General features: G+C 32.6%; 3 protein-coding genes across 3 annotated transcripts; all 3 read left to right on the top strand.

Annotated features, from left to right (window-relative positions):
• Positions 1–538: 538 nt before the first annotated feature.
• LOC114166611 lies at positions 539–1960 on the top strand. The gene has a single exon (XM_028051362.1). The coding sequence runs from the start codon at positions 950–952 to the stop codon at positions 1844–1846; it is 897 nt and encodes a 298-aa protein (XP_027907163.1). The 5' UTR covers positions 539–949; the 3' UTR covers positions 1847–1960.
• Positions 1961–9775: 7815 nt separating this feature from the next.
• LOC114166302 lies at positions 9776–11457 on the top strand. The gene is made up of 2 exons (XM_028051016.1): positions 9776–9923; positions 10150–11457. The coding sequence occupies exons 1-2, from the start codon at positions 9860–9862 to the stop codon at positions 11208–11210; spliced, it is 1125 nt and encodes a 374-aa protein (XP_027906817.1). The 5' UTR covers positions 9776–9859; the 3' UTR covers positions 11211–11457.
• Positions 11458–14540: 3083 nt separating this feature from the next.
• Positions 14541–20175, top strand: LOC114167169 (TMV resistance protein N-like). The gene is made up of 5 exons (XM_028052158.1): positions 14541–15128; positions 16522–17617; positions 17732–18007; positions 18124–18900; positions 19492–20175. Exons 1-5 carry the CDS (start codon positions 14641–14643, stop codon positions 20065–20067), a joined length of 3213 nt encoding a protein of 1070 aa, XP_027907959.1. The 5' UTR covers positions 14541–14640; the 3' UTR covers positions 20068–20175.
• The last annotated feature ends 2736 nt before the right edge of the window (positions 20176–22911 follow it).

Below are 22911 nucleotides of genomic sequence, written 5' to 3'. Positions count from 1 at the left end.
CTTAGATATTTTTCAAGTTCTCACACTCAACCTTGATTATATATCAACATTTGGATACAAGACTCACTTTTTCTTTATTTTCTTTAGTTTCTTTGGTTTACATTTTCTTGAAAAGATTATACCAAAATATGTTATGAATAATAGAAAATAATTCTATATTAATTATATTAGTCATTATAAATCTAAAATAGAATTTATATATATATATATATATATATATATATATGTGTGTGTATGTATATTATTTTAAAGTAAAGTTAACTTACATATTAAAAATATATTAATAACAAGGTACGCATACTAAAAATGTTCCTTAAACTAATAGTTATATTATAGATAATATTTCTTATCTTCAAATTAATTACAATAAATTTTTGTAATAAATTAATCTATTTAACTTGTTTTAGTAGCATTAATGATTAATAATACTAAACATGTCCACAACTGTATATATGACCTTCCGGTTCACTAAACGGCAACCCCTATCCCCTTAAACGACCCCACCCTTCCTTCCCGTTACCACCTTATCCAATTACTGTCTCAATCAATCCACCACGTGCCACGGTCATGCAAGCTCGCCTATACCTCACGCCCACATGGTGGAATCACGCTCTCACACGTCACGGATCCAAGACTTGACCCGAATATAACTGGATATGCCAGGCATCTCACAACAATCGCATTCCCTTCATTCGGATCCTACCCGCATATCCCATTTTAACTTCCCCAAACTTTAAATTGAGTCAAATCACAGACAAGATTGAATCAAAATCACAGCAATCATTTTAAATCTGAAACTGTTCCCACGAATATTCTCGAGAAAATTCCAGCTATTTTTTCGTCTTTATAAGTAACTTCTACAAACACAAACCACGCTCAAACCCAATCCATCACCAAATCTGGCAATTGATTATTAACTGATCCAGAATTTTCTAGAAAACACAAATCGATGGTGGTTTCAGCAAGAAAGAAACGAGTTACTGACCCGTTCGACGAAGAAGCCAAAGCGCGTCTCGTTGGCGGCGACCACCGGCAACTAAGCTACACCAGCAGCGGGAGCGAACATTCCGGTGACGAGGACTCCCCGTGCCTCTCCGAACTCGTGCATGATTTCCTCGAGAACAATGACGACTTGGATAATAACTCAGAGAAGAACGACTTTGACTCGGAGCGAGTCGACTCGGTCTCTGATTGTGTAGACTCGGTGGATGAACTTCTTATGCTTATGGAATCCAACGTTTCCGACTCTTACAAAAACTTGCTTCTCGCGCACACTTCGGAGGCGGCGGAGAAGTTCGCGTTTTTGAAGGAACGAAACATTTCGACGTATCTGCGAAACGCGATGTCATTTTTGCGCGAGAACGGACACAATGCCGCGATTTGCAAAACGCGGTGGGATTCTTCCGGTGGTGCCACGGCGGGTAACTATGAATTTATCGACGTGGTTCCATCAGGACCGTCCACGTGGCATAAGAGGTACTTCGTGGACCTTGATTTCGTGGGCCAGTTCGAGATCGCACGGCCCACCAAGGAGTACCTAGAGTTTCTGAGCTACGTGCCTCGAATATTCGTTGGAACTGCAGAGGAGTTGAAAAGCACCGTTCGGATCTTGTGCGGTGTTGCGAAGCGTTGTTTTAGGAAACGAGGGTTAACTGTGCCTCCCTGGAGAAAATACCGGTACATGCAGAACAAGTGGTTTGGTTCTTATCGGAGAACCACGAACCCGGTTCAGGGAAATCCGGTTCTCACTTCCGTCTCTGCGTTGGGTGGTGCCAAATGTAGGTTCGTGGGGTTCGACGACTCTGTTTCTGGCAGACGCGGCGGTGTGGTTGTCCGTACGAGATGATTGATTGTTGATTTTTTCTTTTAATTTATTTTAAGTGTGGCATGGAAGATTTTGTAAAAAAGAACTAATAGTTTAAATTGAATGGAAATTTTGAAATTATGGGTTGTTGAGAGATATTATTGTGCATAAATAATTGAACTTATATGCGGCAAATGAACAATGTTGTTTATTCTATGCGGCGAATAGGATGGTGTTGTTTTACAGAGTGTGACGAAACTTTTGTATAATTGAAAAAAAAATGTTTTGGATAATGCATTATAGGTTTGGATATGAATTCAAAAGGGACCATCACATGAGAAATATAAATTCAAAATTTAATAAATTAAATTAGAGATAACTACATCGTTCATGAAAATAAAAAATTAAACAATAGATTGAATTAAATTAGGAATGAGTATATTTGGTCCATGAAATTAATACATTGTTGACTCAAATCTTTCCTTATTAAAGCGCAGATAATGTGGTCCCGTGTTTAGACACCGAAAAGAGTGTGCATGTGATAGGTGTTAGCAAATGGTGTTTCTTGCTATAGCAAAGGGACAGTTGGCTTGAAGAAACAGGGTGTCCTGGAATCAAATATTTTTAATTGTTAGTTTCTTTATGGTGTAAAGAAAGTGGGAAATCAAGAAAAGTATCACATAAAAAAAATGATCAGAATAAATTGGATAGGACAGAAAAAATATTAAAAAAGCTTGAATGGAACAGGTTTGATTAAGAGAAAAGGAAAATAAGAATGATTATGAAATGATTATTATATTGTAATTTTAAAACCAAAGTAAATTTAATAATAATGACTTTTCAAAAATTGTGTTTATATGATAATTATGTTATGTTTATATTTCATTATGATTTATGTATAATCAACTATGTTTTAAACAAAATTAATTATGTAGATCTTAGATTAACGTGGTTGGATAACCATTCAGAATGGATTAAGTGGGTATCTTACGTGCTAAGATAAAGATTTTGTAATTATCTAATCATTTAGGCATACCATTCAAAATAAAAGGACTATATAATTATAGCATTTAAAAATAGAAGCGAAGCGACGGAATAAAGGTATGTAGTTTGTTTTGGATGACCATTTTTATGTGATGGAGTAGAAGAATACTTGAATAATCAAATAATAAATATTGTTAAAACAACCTCCATAACAATAGTGTTTAACGGATGGAAAATGATATTTTAATCACTTTTTTTGACCAATTTTTAACTCACCATTCTCGTCAGTCTTGGATAATCTATTTTAATTTTTGTAGTGATGTGATGTGATGTGATGATCTAAGAATGATGAGAGTAGTGGGTTAAAAGTGGATCGAAAAAAGTGAGTTAAAGTATCATTATCCTTAACGGATGCTAAAAATTTCATAAAAGGTTTAAGATAACATATACAACAATAAATAAAACATTTTATTTAAAAAAGTATAATATTTTCATATTTCTTTGATTTACTTCAATATATTTTGAACATATATATTTTTTATTTAGTATAATACATTTTAAAATCTTCAAATCAAATAATTGTGTTATCAAGAATTTCAGTTTAATACGTGTTCAATATATTCTGAGTGAATCAAATCAATTCGATGTAAATTCTTTGTCAAGTAGACTACCAAACAATTGTTTTCAATAGAACGTAAAGTGTGTTGTTTTAAGATTTCACAATTAAGATAAAATTGATGTGTAATTGTACTGTCCAGAGAATGGTCGACCTCAACATGCTCATTTGGATTCTGACTCGATAAATATTTATTATAAAACAACGAGTTTCAGTCACAAGCCGAGGTGATGAGCATTTGGGCCGAGATGGTCGAGATGACGAGCATTTGGGCCGAGGTGGCCGAGGTGATGAACATTTAGGCCGAGGTGGTTGAGGTGACGAGCATTTGGGCCGAGGTGGTTGAGGTGGTCGAGGTGACGAGCATTTGGACCGAGATGGCCGAGGTGACGAGCAAATATCCCTGGATTTTAGTAATAACCACCTCATGCGAGATTTCAGGAGAGAATAGTGGAGAAGTGGGTAGATTGGTTACCTAAAGATATGACAGTAAGATAGTAGTTTTAAGACTCAAAGACTCTATATATACATGAGGGATTAAGGAAAGAAAAGGAGATTTTTCTTGACGGCAATTAATTATCATAGTTTTGGTTTGGTCCTTAATTCTAGAACGTAAAGTGTGTTGTTTTAAGATTTCATAATTAAGATAAAATTGATGTGTAACTATTTATGATGTGTATTAATTTCACAAGTATATCCAACTCAATGAATTTTCTTTTATGGGAATATCAATCAATCAAGAGAGAGAGAGAGAGATGGAATGGTGTATGGAGATTAAATTGTAGCAAAGAAAATGAAAATGGATTGAAGTGATCAAAATGTTATCATCCTAACATTGAAGTCATGATAACTCGAATTCATGTCTCCAGCCTGAGTAATTGAAGTCTTTGCGAAGATTTGATTGGACTGACTTTGGCTACCTTACTAAAAAAACCCTTTTATCTTACACTTGTTTCCATAAAAACTTGTCTTTCTAGCCAATGTGCCTTCTAATGGTACTACTTTTGGAATGAAGGATAGTTTTCCCCTATGTTCGAACTGAATGATAGTCTATCAAATACATTTTTACTCCTATGCATTTGATTCCTAAGGTAAAATAGGTGCCTTTCAACCTACTCATTCAATGACACCTTCACATGTAGAAGAAAATTCTTTGTTGGCCTCACTACAAGAAAGATCAGTTTTAGTGATATAAAAATTTGTCACCAAAATCTATAAATTTGTCACTGAAGGACGACTATTTGTGTCATTTACCCTAACGTTTTCTTGTATATAACAATAAATTCATCACATTTTTTATCATCACATCATGAAAAAAAAAGGAGAAAAGGCCTCATAAGGCATAAACATACATTTCATTAACATATAACGTGAATGTCTTTTGATGCACAACCATGCATTACATTCCCATTATGTGTTCATTCATGATATTGTGTCCATAGTTTTAAACACATAGCATGCATTGGCATAATTTTTTGAAAAAAAGCCAAAAAATTTGAACTACAATAAATTCAAATTATTTCTTATTTTGCTTATCACCAAATTCTTGGAATCTTTCTTATGAAAAATGATAATTCGTTAGTCAAATCAGTGGATTGAATAAAGAAATAAAATACTATTTCATACCATTTCTTTTGAAACATCCATCTAATCTTACATACTAGAAATTGCTTAAATACATTTCCCTTTCCATCACCCTTCCACTGTAAACCTTACTTTCATTTTCCATGAAGGTTATCATAGAAAGGCTGTCTTAGGATGATTAATCAATTTTCTTAACACAAAAAGAAAAAAATGAAGAGAAATTTGTAGACTGAAAACCCGAAAAGGAAGTATAGGCAAAAATAAGACATAAAAATGAGAGAGAAAATAAAATAAAAATAAAAAAGAAAAGGGGCAACCTGGAACATCAATCAAACTCTTTTTCTGTGGATTAAAGCTTTTGAAAATAAAATAATCATGATTTGGAACGATGAACGTCCATTTTTCTTTTCCAACATAATAATAATAATAATAATAATAATAATAATAATAATAATAATAATAAATTATCATCTTTTACTAGTCATTTTGAGCCTAAAAAATAGAAGAAATTTTTTCTTTCAAATTATCCTGAACAAGAGTCACCCTCGTACTTAGAGTCAATATAATGTTTGCATTTGCTTCATTTGACTAGTAGTTTACTAGTGCAAAAAGATTGAAAAAAACTAAGAAGGCAAAAGTGACTTGGTTATATAGAGAAAATAACAAAAAGAGAAGTGGAAGTTTGGGGAAAAGGAATGAAAGGTCAAAATAGATAAAGAGAACTAAAAAGGGTGAACAAAGAGAAGTCAAATAATTTTGAGTGCAACATTATCCAAAGATCCATGTTCCAAATAACTTGACATAGTTTTTGGGTCTTTACTATCTTTCATACCCCTTAGTCTTGGCCACAATAGAAGCCTAATAAAGTCCACACAAATCAAAGATTGGTTTTATATTTAAAAGGTTTTAATTTAAAGGATAATTTTGACGTGCTAGCAAGTTTAACAAAAAAAGAAAAGAAAAGATTGAAAAAGTGTGTTAAAACATTTACTTTTAAACACTAGGGAAATTTATTTTTGGTTGACATGTTTCCAAAGTTCCAAAATTAGCATGGGGAATCAAGCAATCAAGTTAAATTAGGACTATCCAATTTCAATTCATTTGTCATGGAGCTTCATCTTTAATTCCTACCATATCCCTCGCTCTGAGCCTAAACCTTGACCAACCTTACCATAGTTCATCTTTATCAATCCCAAACCCAAACTAGGACAGTCATTTTGTTTGTAATTCATATATTCTTGTCATTCATCCTGAATTGAAGTAATTATTAACCTTGACAACTAGAACCACATTAGAGGCAACTTGTGAAGACCTTGTCATTTTTCAACCTCCTCACTTGGAAAAAGCCAAACACACTTTTGCACTCTAAGATCATCATAGACTCTCACACTAGGGACAACTTTCTGAAGTCCCCATCATTTTCTTCATACCATCAATAATTGAAGCAAGCACAAACACATTTTATGCCTTGAGACCAATTCAAATTGGGACAACTCCCTAGTTAATCTTCATCACCTCATCCAAGCATTTCCAACCCCTTGACACTTTCATGTATGTCATTGAAATAATGTTTCAAAAGAAATGATATAAAAAAGGGTCGTCAATAAATTGATTAGACCAAAGAAATGATTTCGAAAAGTAAAAAAAAATAAAAATCAAAGTAGAATGGTTCTATGAATTTGAAATAACAATGAAACGAGGACCAATTGAAATTTGTTTTCAAAAAAAATCAAAAGGAAAAAACCCACATAAGACATTTCATACATCATACCAAATCATGCATATTTGCGTCATCCATCTTTATTAAAAAAAAGAAAATCATTTTCACCTTTCCAATCATCATTGGATTTATCATTTTCTTGTTTGCAATTTTTTCAGAGTGTTTTAACTTTTACTACAATTTGTCATCCCTTTTTTACATTTGAATAACCTATTTATATTCTCCCCTGTTTTTTCTGATAGTTGAGTTAAAATAAAATAAAAGAAAATTAACCAAATTGTGATAATTGCTTCAAAATCACCCACTTTATGTCAATTATGCCTACTAAGCCCATGTTTTGCACTAGTTATCATATGCTAACTTCCCATTCGATCTTGCGTTGCTCACTTTGATTATGTCTAGCGAACTCCTTTCTTGATGCACATTTTGAATTCTAGATCACTTTTTATTTCTTCCACTCATATGTTGGCTTCCATTTTCGATTTCCCTTCTTTGACACCATGTGTCACCTCCTTCTCTTAATCTTGTTCTTAACATCCTTATCTTATTTATATCATTCTTTTTTATGCCTTCACCTCTATATCACTCTTTTTTTATGCCTTCACCTCTATATCACTCTTTGATGTCTTGATTTCAATACCCTTAATACATTGGTTAAAATTAGCAAACTTTTCTATAACTTTTGAATTTGTCGTATATAATAGTTGCTTGATTATTCAATCACTTATAATTTGTGAATCTCAACCTATATTTAACTAAGCATAAATTCTTTTGAATTTGGAATTGATGGGTATGAAATTATCATCTTTTTTCACAACTTTCACAATGTTCATATTTAACTGTTAAACATGTCATGTTGTTCAACTCCAATAACATTAGAAACCAATTTAAACACTAATTCTTTAGTAGTCAAAATCTTGGTAGCTAATATTAATTTAATAACTAATTCACAAATTAATTATAATTTTTTAGTCATAATAGAGACTATTTTAAATACCAATAATACTTGGTTTATAAATTTATATCTAAATTGGTGACTAATAATTCTTTGTCCCTAAAATTAGTTGTTATATAGAAATTTTTTGTAGTAAATGGATAAGAATTCTACTCCAAAAATGATATATTACATTAGTTAATGTAAGTTAAATTATTTTGATTTAACGTAAATGCAAGTGATATAAAAAAATGAATTTTTGACCCGATTTAATAGATGAAAAAAAGAAACATTTTTATGTTAGTTTAGGAAGAGATAGATGTAAACACTACTTTTTTCACATAGACAATTTCAAAAATGATAGATTAGAGGTGACAATAAAAGTCTGACTCGTCGGTCCAGTAGATCCAGCATGGGACGGCCTAAAACTTAAACCTGAAGATCTACCAAAACTCGGCCCACATAGCTTGCGGTCCATGCAGACTGGTCATGGCCCGGGCAGGTTGGCCCTCAGCCCACATAAGCTTACCCTAGCTTAGTAAGTCACGTTGCCTTGCCTGCATAAGCTTGAATTTAAGTGGACACTGCAGAGAAAGAGAGATCATCCTCCTCATTTTCACGGTCACGACGCTGCTCACACACACACACCACACTTACGTTGTTGTTTAAATTGGGTGCTGAATTTGTGTTACTGTTTAAATTTGCTGCTTAAACGGAAAAGTTTGAAAAGTCGTATATGCTTTAATTGTTAAAAGAAACAGGAATTGAAGGAGCAACTTCTGAACTTATTCTATTTGAGTAATCCACTAATTTATTCGTCATTCACTCATTTAATGCATCTGAAAATTGCATTGCTACATATCTCCATACTTCCAAGATGAAAGCTTCACAAGCTCATACACCAAATAATTTGGTTTTACAAGACGCATGGTTAAGTTAATTTATCAATTTCTACTTTAAAATCACTACATTGAACACCATATGTTTGCTGTGTGTATTGTTGCAACAGTCATGTGTTAAGAATTGCTTTTTAAATTAAGAATCTCCCAATTATCCGACTCAGTCCGCAGGCCCGGGTTAAGTGAAGTGCGGGATTGGCCAATGATTCCAGTCCGCATAATTTGTGTGAGGTGAGTTAACTCAGTTTACAGTATGCGAGCTTAATGTAGATCTATCTTAAATGGGTTAGATCAACTCCCATTGCCATCCTAATGTAAATGTTGTCTTTATTATTTGAAATTATTATTCTCTGAGTGTTTCCGGATAAAGAAAAATAACGGTTTAACCATTAGAAAGATTTTACACTGAGCTAAGAATCGATGACAACGCAATTGAGATGACAATGTTCTTCCTCCTGGCTCTCTCACAACAGTGAGGTCCTCATCAATCATTGTAAAAAATCTTTGTCTCCTTTCAACTTTCACCATTTCTTCAACCTTTTTTCTTAGAATAAAAATAAAACATAAGAAAAGTAAATAATTATTATTGATGTAATTTTACTAAAAGAAAAATTAAAATATCAGTATCTCTAAATTTAATATGAAAACACGTCTCTAAAATTAAGAGAAATAGCTATTAGAAGAACAAAGGAGGAATTGATTTTTTTTTCTTGTAATTTTTCTCTTCAAGTATTAGAACAGTAAAATAGAAAAAAAAATGATTTTCATATGTCTTACTAAAGAAAATACTAAAATAAATTAAAAAGAGTGTTTGTATTATAACAGGGAAAATAAATACTACAATAAAAATTTCAAGACTTCTCTTCACACATATTACTCGTGAGAGCTATGTGGGAGATTTGTCGTGTAAACAATTTGAGAGAAAGGATGAACTTAATTAGAGGTGTATAGAAAAAATCGTGTGTCGTGGAATGAATATTAGACAATTAACAATGATGTAATACCACACTCTTTTATTTATAAAGATAAACACATTTTGTCGAACATATGCTTTTTGAATTTGATTGAAAGGTTTAAATTCGTCAGATAAAAAAATTAATCAAAACAAAAATTCTCATAATATTTCTCAATGTTTTTAATAAATTTTATTTTAAAACAAGACAACCTGTTAAAAAGATTGGGTTGTTATTGTTTGTTTTGTACCAAGTAATTTTTATGTACAAAGTAACTTCCCTTCCATCATTTCATCAGAGTACTCAGCTCTCACATCGTAAGTCCATAAGAATGAAATCAGAGTGCTCCTCTCCTTCCCACTCGCATGTCCCTTCGCACTGTGGCAGCATTCATGAGTCCAACTTCTTCGATCAATCACACTTTGCTATGTAATTGTTTTTCTCCAAATCACTCAAATCTAATTCACTCTTTACCCTCCTCTTCTGACGATTTAAAAAAGAAAAAAAAATCATTTTTTTAAGAAAACCCAAAATTTCATCCCTACCCTTGTTCCTCGTCCTCAAAATTTTCAGCCTAGTATTAACAGTCTCACTCTGATGCTTCGTTTTCTCTCAACTGTGTCAAAATTTTCTCAGCCTTTAACACTGTCAGCAGGTATAAAAGCTCTGCGAGTGTTCAGTTCCACCACCTGTTCGACCATTTGCCTCACCGAAACCAAGGTTGAAGTTGAAGATGATAAAAGCAAATGGACTGATGCTACTGAACTTTTGAGCAAATGGGGTTGCAGTGATGATGATTTGGTGAGAATATTCTCGCGCTGTCCCTCTTTGCGCAATGCTGATCCCTCGATGGTTCAGTCTAAACTGTGCCTGCTTAGTGATTTGGGCTTGCGTGCTTCTCAACTTGTGAAGATTGTCAATTGTAGACCACGATTTTTCCAGAGTCGGAGTAACTCTAGTTTAGAAGAGCGGATTGAACATCTTACATCATTGTTTGAGTCGAGGGATGTGCTTCAGAAGGCCATTGTGAGGAACCCTTCATTGCTGCTATCGGAGGGTCGCTGTAATGTTAAGGCCACAGTTGAGCTCTATGAGAAGTTGGGTGTTAAGAAAGGGGACTTAATTCAGATGCTGCTTTTGCGGCCCACGGTTATTTCAAGGACTTCCTTTGATGCTGAGAAGCTGGAATATTTAAGCAAAACTGGGATTGCTAAGGATTCAAAGATGTATAAATATATGGTGACTTTAATTGGAATCTCTCGCGTAGAAACTATCCGGGAGAAGGTGGCGAATTTCACAAAGTTTGGGTTTTCTGAAGAGGAGATATTTGGTCTTATGGGGAGGTCTCCTAATGTTTTGACATTGTCGACAGACAAGGTTCAGAGGAACATGACTTTCATTTTGGGTACGATGAAGCTTGATGCTAAGATGGTTCTAAAGCAGCCGTATTTATTGTATGCCAACGTGGATACTGTTTTGAAGCCAAGAGTTCTACTAGCATTGAAGATTCAAGATATGGATTCAAAGTGGCAAATCATAGGACCAACGATAGTAAGTTTGCTTAGGATGCCAGAGAAGAGATTTTTGGACTTGTTTGTCAAATGCCATGGCGAGGATGTTGCCAATGAATTGATGGATTTCTATAAAAGGACAAAAGAGGTTAAGAGATTAGGAGATTCATCAAAGAAGTGCAGTAAGAGAGGATTCCCTTTCTGAAATGTGAATTACTTTCATGTGCTAAAAAGTTATTTTGGAGCTGAGATCCATATCCACTTTTGGGTTATGCCGTTATTGAAAATTATTTGTGTGACATTTACTATGCTTATTTCTGTCTATTAGATTTTTAATGAAGATTTTTCCTATCTAGTGCAATTTTGTGCGGCAAAATCAAGAAAAGATGTAGGCAATTGATTTGCGTATAATATGTTTTAAAGAGTAACCTTACAGATATAATATTGTTCCTCGTTGCCCTCATTTTTCATTCCATGGCAGCCTTGGCCCTTTAACAGCATTGCTGATTTTTAGTTTAGATTTGGTTAAATTACCATTTTGGTTCCTCTATTTGTCATGAAATTTCATCTTGGTCCTCACGTTTTTTCGTTGTCTCAATTTGGTCCTCATTTTCTTGAAAATGACTCAATTTGGTCATCACCGTTAACTTTGACCAGACGGTGTTAAAGTCAACGTCACGTGTCAATTTCTGGTTTTTTTGAATTTTTTTAATATTTTTTAATATTTTTTATTTTTTTTGAATTTTTTTTCTTTTTGACACGTGTCACTTCACAGTTTTGCCACGTGTCAAAGTGACTCAATTTGGTTCCTATATTTGTTTTTAGTTTCAATTTAGTCTCAAATTCTGTAAAAATGAAGCAATATTGTCCTTTCTCAAATTGACACTAAATTTACTTTTTTATAAATTTTATGGTGATATTCTTACTAAAATTAACGTTTTTATTAAATATTTCTATAAATATTTTAAATTAACTTTAAATTCTACACAAAACATTAGACTTTGATTTTGTTTTGAACTTGAAATTTAGTTCCTAAATTTATGTGTGACAAGTTATTTGATTTTTAATCTTTACCAAGTTTGTATAATATGATACACTTAATGCCTTTATATATGATGACAAAATTGTTAATTTTTGAAATTAAGTTTGGGGTTTAACTTTGTTTAATAATAAAACTAAAAAAAATTATTTAAAAATACTTCTATAAATATTTAATAAAAATGTCAATTTTATTAACAATATCATCATAAGTTGTATACAAAGATTAAGTTGAGTCTCAATCTAAGGATGGACAATATTGCTTCATTTTTACAAAAATTAGGACTAAATTGAAACTAAAAACAAATATAGGGACCAAATTGAGTCACTTTGACACGTGGCACGACGGTGAAATGACACGTGTCAAAACAAAAATAAAAAAATATTAAAAAGATTCAAAAAATCCAGAAATTGACACGTGTCATTGACTTTAACACCGTCTGGTCAAAGTTAACGGTGAGGACCAAATTTAATCATTTTTAAGAAAATGAGGACCAAATTCAGACAACGAAAAACGTGAGGACCAAAATGAAATTTCATGACAAATAGATGGACCAAAAGGATAATTTAACCTTTAGATTTTTTAGATTAATGTTCACATTAAATAGCTTTCCCGGTAGAATCTCTGATTTTTCAATGACTGTCTGTAAACATGTTTTACTTTAAATAAGTTGATCGTAACACTAAAATAGGTCAAATTAATTTAACCTAAGTCGAAGGTTTAGACAAACCATTATGAGTTCATGATTGAGACGAGTTATCATGAGTTCATGATCAAGATAAATCAATCCAAGTCGAAGGTCAAGATAACTTGTCTCGATTTCACGATCAAGACAACTCGAGATGAGTCGACCTGAACCGAAAGTCAATATAAGTTTATTCATACTAAAGATAGAATCTAATTGTCAAAATGCTTTTAAAGTAGAATTTTACGTTAAAAGAGAAATTATATTATTTCATCCAAACAAAAAAAATAAAAAATAAAAAATTTTAATTACTCCATTCAAACAAACTATTTAAAAAATAAAATAAATTAATTGTAAATAATTCGAATATCAAGTTTCTCCATTTTTTGAAATTGTTAAAATTTCTTATCTAAATACAAAGTAATGGATAAGTAAAAAATAATATAACATTAAGTTATAAAGTTTACGAATAAATTTCTATTTCTTCTAAACAATTAAAAAGTAAATAAGATTTTCTTAAAATTATTTATTACAAAGTTTAGGTACGAAATGTATCATTTATTTAGGGCGCATCCTATCAAATTTATCGCCGCATCCTATTAAAGCTATGGGAAAATTATTTCCGTAATTGGAGTGGATAATGGTCTTTTAGAAAAAAAATATCAGAATTTGTCTTAATTTGTGTTTGGACGAGGAATGTTAAAAATTTCAAGGGATTAAAATACGTAGAATTTGAATTATTTATAATTGACTTTCCTTTATTTTTTAAATAGTTTATTTGAATTATTTATAATTAACTTCTCTTTATTTTTAAATAGTTTATTTGGATAGAGTAATTAAGATAATTTAGATTTTAATTTTTCTTTTGGATAAAATAATTTAATTTTTATTTTAAGGCAAATTGAACTTTATCTTTGAATCTGAGTTGAGTTAGTCTGACTTTCGATTCGAGTGACTTGGTTTGACTTTGGTCCAATTCGACTGGGCTCAACTTTGACCATAGCCAACACGGCTCGACTTTGGCTTAGGCCGACACGATTCAACTTCAAACTAAACCTTCGGTGCGGGACGACTCAACTTGACTTTGGTTTAGGCTAGTTCGACTAGACTTCAACCCAGGCTGGCTAATATAGCTTGACTCCAGACTCGTCCTTCGACCCGAGCCAACTCTGCTCGATTTTTGGCCTACGACCGGCTTGACTCAACCTTCGATCCACGATGGCTCGACTTGACCTTTATCTGGCGCTGGCTTAGCTCCACCATTGGTTCCCGCCAGCTTGGCTCGACCTCTGGCTCGTGCCCGGTTCGGCTCTACCTTTAGTCTAGGTTGGCTCAGCTTGACCTTTGGTCCAAGCTGGCTTGACTTTCTGGACCTGTGAAATTTCAATTTCCTTTTTCCAATAAATTTCAAATTTTACTATTTTGATTATTTGAAATACCTTCTTCAACATTCTTCAATTTCAATTTCCTCATATAAATATTGCATTTCCCTTAAATAATTTCAAATTCTTCAAATAAACTCTCTTAAATTACCTCTTCCAACAAATGAAATCCAGAATGATTGAGTGGCAAGGGAAATTTGATATGGTGAAGAAGCAATAGCCTTACCTGTCCAGTCCAATTTCTTAATGATCCAAAGAAAAAAACAATTTATCATTTCGTATTACACTCGAATGAAGTGAAAGTAGAATGGGTTACTTTGGTAACAGGACATTTATTTCATAAATTAATTATTTAAATAGTTTAAGTTCCAGTATTAAGTAGTTTAATCTTTTTTAAATAAAAAGTGCGGGTCTTATTGTATATAAGAGTAGTGTACAAGGCAAAGGTGGATAACACTAAAAAATTATCATCTGTCAGTATATTCAAGATTATTGCTTTCTCTTCTAACAGTTGACCTCAATTTCTTTGATGGCATCTGCGTCTTCTTCTTCGTCTTTCTCAAAATTCAGAATCGAAGGCGACGTGTTCATCCATTGTATGGGAGACGACATCCGTAGGAATTTCGTTTCTCATCTCAGTTCTGCCCTTTTGCAGGCTGGAGTAAAACCTTACCTCCTTGCCGTGGATATGCAGCGGGAACAATTTGTAGCATCAATTGAAGGGTTTCAGATTGGAATAGTTGTTTTCACCAAAACATACTTTGAATCTTTTCGGAGTGTTGATGAACTTGTGAGAATCATTGAATGCCACGAAACTCACGGCCTAATGGTTATGCCCGTGTTTTACGAAATTGACCGATCCGATTTTGGAAATACGTTGAAAGCAACTGCAAGAGAGGTCATGAAAATTGAACACATAATTTGGTCAGGAGAATATCAGAAAACATGGTTCCAGAGGTGGAATAGCGCACTCATCAAAGCTGGAACTTTGCCTAATTGGGAGGAGAGCGAACACAGGTAAGCCAATCCACACTTCTGAAAATTTTAGGTTAAATTACTCTGGTCTTTGGATTTGTTAAGTAATGATAATTGTCTCAGTCTGATATTTTTTAAAAAATATTTAATTTGTTCTTTATCATCAGATATTTTTTTTTAAATTTTTAAATTTTTAATTTTTTTTTACACATGTCACTTATACCACATGGTTAAACATGTCAAAATGATTCAATTTGATTCTTTTATTTGTTGATTGTTTTTAGTTTAAATCTACTCTTTTATAAATCTTATGGTGATATTCTTACTAAAGTTAACTTTTTTATTAAATATTTTTAAATTAATTTTAAATTCTATACAAAACATTAAACTAATGTTTTGTTTTAATCTTGAAATTTAGTTTCTAAATTTATGCGTGATAAGTTAGTTATTTGATTTTTAATCTTCATTAAGTTTGTATAATAGGATACACTTGATGCCTTTATATATGACGACATAATAGTTAATTATTGAAATTATTAAGTATCAATAAAGAGAGACAATATTGCTTTATTTTTTATAAAAATTGAGACTAAATTGAAATTAAAAGCAAATATAGGGACCAAATTGAATCATTTTGACACGTAGCACAAATGTGAAGTAATACATGTAAAAAAAAACAAATTAAAAAAATTAATTTTTTTTAAAAATTTAAAAAAAATTTAAAAATTTGTAAAAAAATTAAAAAAAAGATTAAAAAAATTAAAAAAAAATCAGAAATTAACATGTGACATTGACTTTAGTACCGTTTGGTCAAAATTGACGACGAGAATTAAATTAATTCATATTTAAAAAAACAAAGACCAAATTAAGACAACAAAAACCTAGAGGACCAATCTGACACTACTTGACAAATACAACGACCAAACGAATAATTTAACCAAAATTTTATTAAAACATTTTCAGCATAGAAAATAAAACAAGTGGTTCCACACAATTATCTTTAATAAAAATATAATTTCTTTTCCATAAACTAAATCTAATTTATATATAAATTAATTTGTAAAACTTCTCTCGTAATTTCTTTAAAATTTCAAAGAAAATGTTTTTTTTTAACCTTGACAACTAGCTTTTAGAGATATTTTGATAAAAATAAGTGAGTAAAAATTTGTTGAGTGCCAAAATAATACTATACAAATTTTAATTTGTTATGGAAATACGCATCTCATTGTTTTTTTTTCTTTCTCTTAAAGCACAAAGGAGAAGACTTGTTCTGCAAAATCGGTTTCTGCAATTAAAAATTCAATTTTAAAGAATTAGATTTATTATTTAATTTTCCGCTTTTCTTGAGAGTGCATATTTATCTGAAATTCCTTCTATACTGTTTTGCGTTCTTTTATTTTGACATTTGCGTCTTTTGTATTTATTGAACTGGAAGGAGTGATGCTGAACTAGTGGAGGAAATTGTTAAGTCTGTTCTCGCCAAACTAGACTGCCCCTTGTGTACAACTAAATTTCCTGTTGGGTTAGAACCCCACGTGAAAAATGTGATTGGATTGTTTGAAAATCAACCCACCAAAGTTTGTATGATAGGGATATGGGGAATGGGAGGATCGGGTAAAACTACCGTAGCCAAAGCCATATACAATCAGATTCCTTATACATTTGGTGATAAAAATTTCATTCAAGGTATTAAAGAAGTTTGTGAAACAGATGGCAGAGACCTTGTTCATTTACAAGAAAAACTTCCCTCAGGTTCCCTGAAAACAAATGTGACGACAGAGAGTGGTGAGATGAAAAAAATTACGACCGAGAACAGACTTTTTGGAAAAAAGTTGTTCATTGTGCTTGACGATGTCAATGAGATAGACCAACTAAAAGAACTCCGTAGAAATGATAAACAGTTTGGTCAAGGAAGTGTAATAATCATTACAACTAGAAATTTAAACCTGCTTTATCAACTTAATGTTGATTATGTTTATGAGATGGATAAACTGGACGAAAATGACTCCCTTGAGCTTTTTAGCTGGCATGCTTTTGGAGAAGCAAAACCAAAAGAAGACTTCATTAAATTTGCAAGATCTGCAGTTGCTTATTGTGGTGGACTACCACTCGCTCTTGAAGTGCTTGGTTCTTATTTAAGGAAGAGGTCAGTGAATGAATGGAGAAGTGTATTGTCAAAACTAGAAATAATTCCCAATACTCAAGTTCAGAACATCCTAAGAATAAGTTTTGACGGCTTATGTCTAATGGAAAAGGATATATTTCTTGATGTATGTTGTTTTTTTATTGGTAAAGACAGAGACTATGTTACAGAGATACTAAATGGTTGTGGACTACATGCTGATATTGGAATGAAAGTTCTCATAGAACGTGGTCTTCTAAAAATTGAAAAGAACAATGAACTTGGAATGCATTGTTTGCTCCGGGATATGGGACGAGAGATTGTTCGTCAAACCTCAACAATGCAACCTGGGAGGCGCAGAAGATTGTGGCTTCACAAGGATGTGCTCGATGTACTGACAAAGAATAGTGTAAGTACAATCTTCATAAGGCATTTTGAAATTTGAAAGTGTTTTCCTTTATTTTTTATTTTCTAGTGAGCAATAATGGTGATTTCCTAATTTTTTTTTCTCTTATCATCACAGGGGACAGAAGCTATCGAGGGACTGTCTCTGAACTGTCAGTTTACCAGAAGTGAGTTCGTCAAAGCTTGTGCTTTTGAGAAGATGAAAAGGTTGAGATTCTTACAACTTGATAATGTACAAGTGACTGGAGATTATGGGTATCTTTCTAAGCAATTGAGATGGATCTACTGGCAAGGATTTCCTTTCAAATACATACCTAACAACTTTTATCTGAAAGAGGCAATTGTGATTGATTTCCAACAGAGTAATCTTAGACAAATGTGGAAAGAACCCCAGGTATACATTACTTCCCATTTTCTATTCACATTATTAGGGTAATTAAAATTGTAACAATTGCCATGTATCACGGTTTCTTTGTTTTTTTTTCCTGTAAAAATACTATATTTTTGTAGGTGTTGCCGTGGCTAAAAATCCTGAATCTTAGTCATTCCAAGTTCTTAATTGAAACTCCCGACTTTTCAAAACTACCAAGTCTTGAAAAGCTCATTGTCAAACATTGTCCAAGATTGTGCAAGGTACACCAATCCATTGGAGATCTCCACAATCTTCTGCTAATAAATTTGAAAGGCTGTAGCAGGCTATGGAATCTCCCAACTGAGACATATAAGTTAAAATCTTTGAAAACTCTCATCCTGTCTGGTTGTTTGAAGATTCACATATTAGAAGAAGATATATTGCGTATGGAATCATTGACAACTCTAATTTCTGAAAGTACTGTTGTGAAACAAGTTCCCTTTTCAATAGTAAGCTCAAAGAGCATTGGATATATACTTCTAGGAGGAAATAATGGATTATCATTTACTGTTTTTAATTCTATCATTTCGTCTTGGATATCACCTAAAATTAATCTCCTGTCTGGTATTCGTCCGTTTCGTGGCTTATCTTCATCTCTAGTTTCCATGAGTATGGAGAATAATGATTTGGGTGATCTAGCACCAATCCTTAGCAGCGATTTAAATATTCTCAATATTTTGGTGCAATGTGACGCAGAGTTTCAAAGATACCAACAAGTAATAGCACTTTTGGACGAGATACGAGATCTAAACTTGACTGAATTTGAAATAAGATCTACACCAGAAACTTCAAAGCATCCTTTAAGACGTTGTTTGATTAAATTCGGAAGTGACCAAGAAAAAGTCTTCGATATTCTCAGCGAGAGCATATTACAGGTTCTTCTACTTTCCTTTATCTACTAACTTTTACTATTCATTTTTGCTGTTAATTTTAAGAACATGAAATATCCCTTTTGAAAAATATTCACAGTTAATTTCGATCCTCACCATTTTTTTGCACCTTCCCTTCTAACCACCTGGCTTCATTTAAAATTACATTTTTCTAGTACTCAGCAAGCTGAGTGATGTGGACCCTCCAATTAATTTTGTTGAACCTTGATCAACTTCAATGTCCTCATCACTGAGTGACCATGCTCATACTAAGCGCTAGGAATTTGATTTCCACTTGCTTCCTGCAATGTTTATTTAATACAGGTTATCTTCCCATAGATCATAAAAAAAGTTATATATTTGTTGAAAGACCTCTAAATGTTAAGGAAAATGCATCCTAAGGATTGGCTGCTCATACACAGGAAAACTATTGAACCAAATTTATTTTGAACTAATTACCAGAACTGTGTTGTTATTTAATACGTTGCAATTTTCTTAAACTGACTGTTCTGTACTTTGGATGACAGAATGATTAAAGAAGTCTATATGAAATAGAACCGTTGCAAAAATGACTAAGCTATTTTTCCTATGCTGCAGGGATCAGAAAACAGTGCGTCTTGTGATGTTTTTCTCCCTGGTGACAAAGATCCTTATTGGTTAGCTCATATGGGCGAGGCACATTCAGTGACTTTCACTGTACCTGAGGATCGTCACATAAAGGGAATGACTTTGTGTACTGTAAATTTATATAATCCCAGACACTTTACAACAAGTGAATATCTTATTAGTATCTTAATGGTTAATTACACTAAGTGCACCATCCAGATATACAGGAGAAAGACAGTACAATCATTTAGTGATGTAGATTGGCAGGGCATAATATCAAATTTAGGACCTGGAGACAAGGTGGAGGTTTTTGTGATTTTTGGGGATAAATTCCTAGTCAAGAAGACAGCTCTCTATCTAATGTATCATGGATTAATTGACAAGGAAGTCGATCCTTCTCTTGATCCAAAGAATATTGATCTATGTAGCACAGATACTGACACCGTCACTCAAGATGACACGGACGCAGATACAGATACTGACACTGTCACTCAAGATGACACGGACGCAGATACGGATACAGGCACATGCACAAGCACCTCGACTTCGACAATTCGACACGTATAGTCTTTGTAGTCTTTGAAATGTAAGGCACAGGGACGCACATATGAATTAGATCATTATGAATTATTTAATTTAACAACTAATATTTGTATGTTTAAAATCATCTTTAAATAAGGTTAGTCAAATATAATAATCTAAACATATATTTACCTAATATAAAAATGAATCTAATTTATCTTGAAGTGAAAAGCAGTAATCATATCTTACTTCTATATTCAGAGACCGATGCAATACATTTATAAGTTTGTAGGTTTTTCAAAAAATTATTGTATATGCTTTATTAATATTGTGTTAAAATTTATTAATATTGTATTGAAGTCACGTAAAAATTGTTAGAGAAAAAAAAACAATATTTTTTGAATTGGACACTTATCAATACGTGGACTATCATATGCATGCCAGTGTTCCGTACGTATGAGACATGGGGACACATCATTTATGAAGTGTGTCCAAGCTTGTTACATGTGACTTAATAGCGAGAAATACAAGGCCCAAGAGATGGTAAATAGGCATGTTAGTTGGTTTGATTTCATTCACTTATATGCTTTTTAGGACTCAATTTCCTTCTAGAAGAAGTTTGTTAAGTTTTTCGGTGTTGTTATTTGGCCTGTGTGCCACATAGCATAGAGAATAGAGAATCTTTCGATAGCACTTGTCTTATATATTCTGTACTATGCATTGAATAGAGATAGATAAAAGTTTTCCCATTTCTTCTTTCATCTCTTCTTAGGAGGTAGCCTGATCTCAAATTCGATGCATCCCTTTTATTTGTTATCATTCATTGGAATTATGATAGGTGGCCTCTTATTGTTCGGGAATCGCTATATCCCCAAATATAAAGAAGTCATTAAAGTGTATGAACATAGATAGTTGCTGAGTATAATTAATTTGTTGTAGTATTTGCTATTTGAACTAATAAGAACCTTTGAGAGTCACACACAAAATATAGCTTATAAACCCCAACTAGACACTAAAAAAAACTGAAATTACTGACAAAATTTTACCGATGTTTCAGCCAAAAAACTTGAATTACAAACAAATTTTACTGATGGATATTCAAATTTTAATTACCAACAGAAAAATCCGTCAATAACACAGATTTCATTATCGACAGAAAAATTCGTCGGTAATTCAAATTTTTTTAACCAAGAAATTTATCGACGAATTTATCCGTTAGAAAAGGAGCATGAAATTTCCCGCTCAAATTTGTATTGTTGATGGATTATTCCGTTGGTAAAATCCATCGATAATTTAAAAAAAAATTTCGACTGATTTACCAGCGGATTTATCCATCGGTAAAAGATGCAGGAAATTTCTTGCCAAAATTTGCATTGTCGACGAATTTTTTTGTCAGTAAAATTCGTCGATACTTACGTAACTTAAAATTTGTTGGTAAAATCCTTCGATAATTAAAATTTTATTTTATCGACGAATTTACTGACGGAATATTCGTTGGTAAAAGGAGTGGGAATTTTCCCATCCAAAATCACCGTATAAGAAGGAGGAGGAAAAAGAAGATGACAGTGGCAACGACGACAGTGGCGGCGACGACAAGGGTGGCGACGACGACGACAAAGAAGAAAACGAGAAAAAAAATGAAAGAAGAAGGAGGAAGAAGATGAACAGTGCAAGTTATTTACCGATGGATATTTTGGGAATGACCGACGGATTTTTCAGTCGGTAGGATTTTTCCGTCGGTAATTATCGACAGATTTTTTTGTCGATAATTACCGACCGAGCATGATTTCCGTTGGTAAAATTTTACCCACAAGAGTTTTACATACAGATTTTTGACCGTCGATAATCCGTCATTAATTTTGATTTAGCAACGGATTTTGACCATTACCGACGAATTTTGACCGTCGGTAATATCAGTTTTTCTTGTAGTGAGAATCTCATATTTCTAGTGTGGAACGCAAATTCCATAGTTGCAATTTCCTTAACATATACTGCAGTTTGCGGTCCTGACGCCAATATGGGTTGGTTATAGACATAGTCTAAGACTCTCATATCAGTTGATAAAAATCTTGGGAGAATCATACATAAAAGTTAGCTTTTAAAAGATGGTTGCCAAGTGTTTGTATTATCAATTAGAGAAGACTGGAGTGTCCAATTTAAGAGACATGAACCATAGGATTAAAATGAGAGTAAGATTTATTTATCAAGACTCACCATTTAATTAAACTGGCCAACTGATTGCACTTTGTTCTTTTCTTTTTAAACATTTCAATTTTTTATGCAATTGAACTCTTAATACAAATTTAGTTCAGTTCAAATATTTTCAACTAATGCCAATAACTTTTCTCACTCTCGTATTAGGAAAAAAATTCTTAGACACCAATAAGTATCATTTGACAATCCATTATAAGAGTAAAATGGTCTTAATAAAAGTAAATTTTGTATTTGTAAAGAAAAAGAGAATGAATAGTAATGGAAGGTAGTATTTGTTAAACAACAAACCTTTTTTTGTGAAAAAACTTGATTCACCTATATTATTGTTGTATAATTCATACATTTAACAATATAATTTATAAACTCACATAATATTGACCGTTGTACTCAAAATAGACAAAAACAGCTATAAACGGCTAACTCATTAGCTACTCATAATACTCCAACGACTACCCAAAACAACTAATAAATTAACTATCCACAAAGGCTAATACATTTAAGTTTATTCCAAAATCCAACAAAACTCTCTCGTAAACTTAAATGCCTCTTTTATTCATCATCTTAGTTCTTCTAGTCTTCATCTTGGCTTCCTATATGCAGTAACTCCTCACATCGTGTTAGCTCCTTTCATGAATATTTATATTCTTCGCTTTCTTCATGGTCGACTTTACTTTC

Source organism: Vigna unguiculata, chromosome 10 (assembly GCF_004118075.2).
Source record: "Vigna unguiculata cultivar IT97K-499-35 chromosome 10, ASM411807v1, whole genome shotgun sequence".
Lineage (NCBI taxonomy): Eukaryota > Viridiplantae > Streptophyta > Magnoliopsida > Fabales > Fabaceae > Vigna > Vigna unguiculata.
The sequence above is the reverse complement of the archived record's forward strand: the minus strand, read 5'-3'. Positions and strand labels throughout refer to the sequence as shown.

Bases quoted from the DNA above. Each gene is read 5' to 3' on its own strand.
- LOC114166302 (XM_028051016.1), top strand. From the start codon at position 9,860: ATGTCCCTTCGCACTGTGGCAGCATTCATGAGTCCAACTTCTTCGATC. The intron at 9,924-10,149 runs GTAATTGTTTTT...CACTGTCAGCAG, and splicing joins GATCAATCACACTTTGCTAT to GTATAAAAGCTCTGCGAGTG.
- LOC114167169 (XM_028052158.1), top strand. From the start codon at position 14,641: ATGGCATCTGCGTCTTCTTCTTCGTCTTTCTCAAAATTCAGAATCGAA. The intron at 15,129-16,521 runs GTAAGCCAATCC...TTGAACTGGAAG, and splicing joins TGGGAGGAGAGCGAACACAG to GAGTGATGCTGAACTAGTGG. The intron at 17,618-17,731 runs GTAAGTACAATC...TTATCATCACAG, and splicing joins ATGTACTGACAAAGAATAGT to GGGACAGAAGCTATCGAGGG.
- LOC114166611 (XM_028051362.1), top strand. From the start codon at position 950: ATGGTGGTTTCAGCAAGAAAGAAACGAGTTACTGACCCGTTCGACGAA.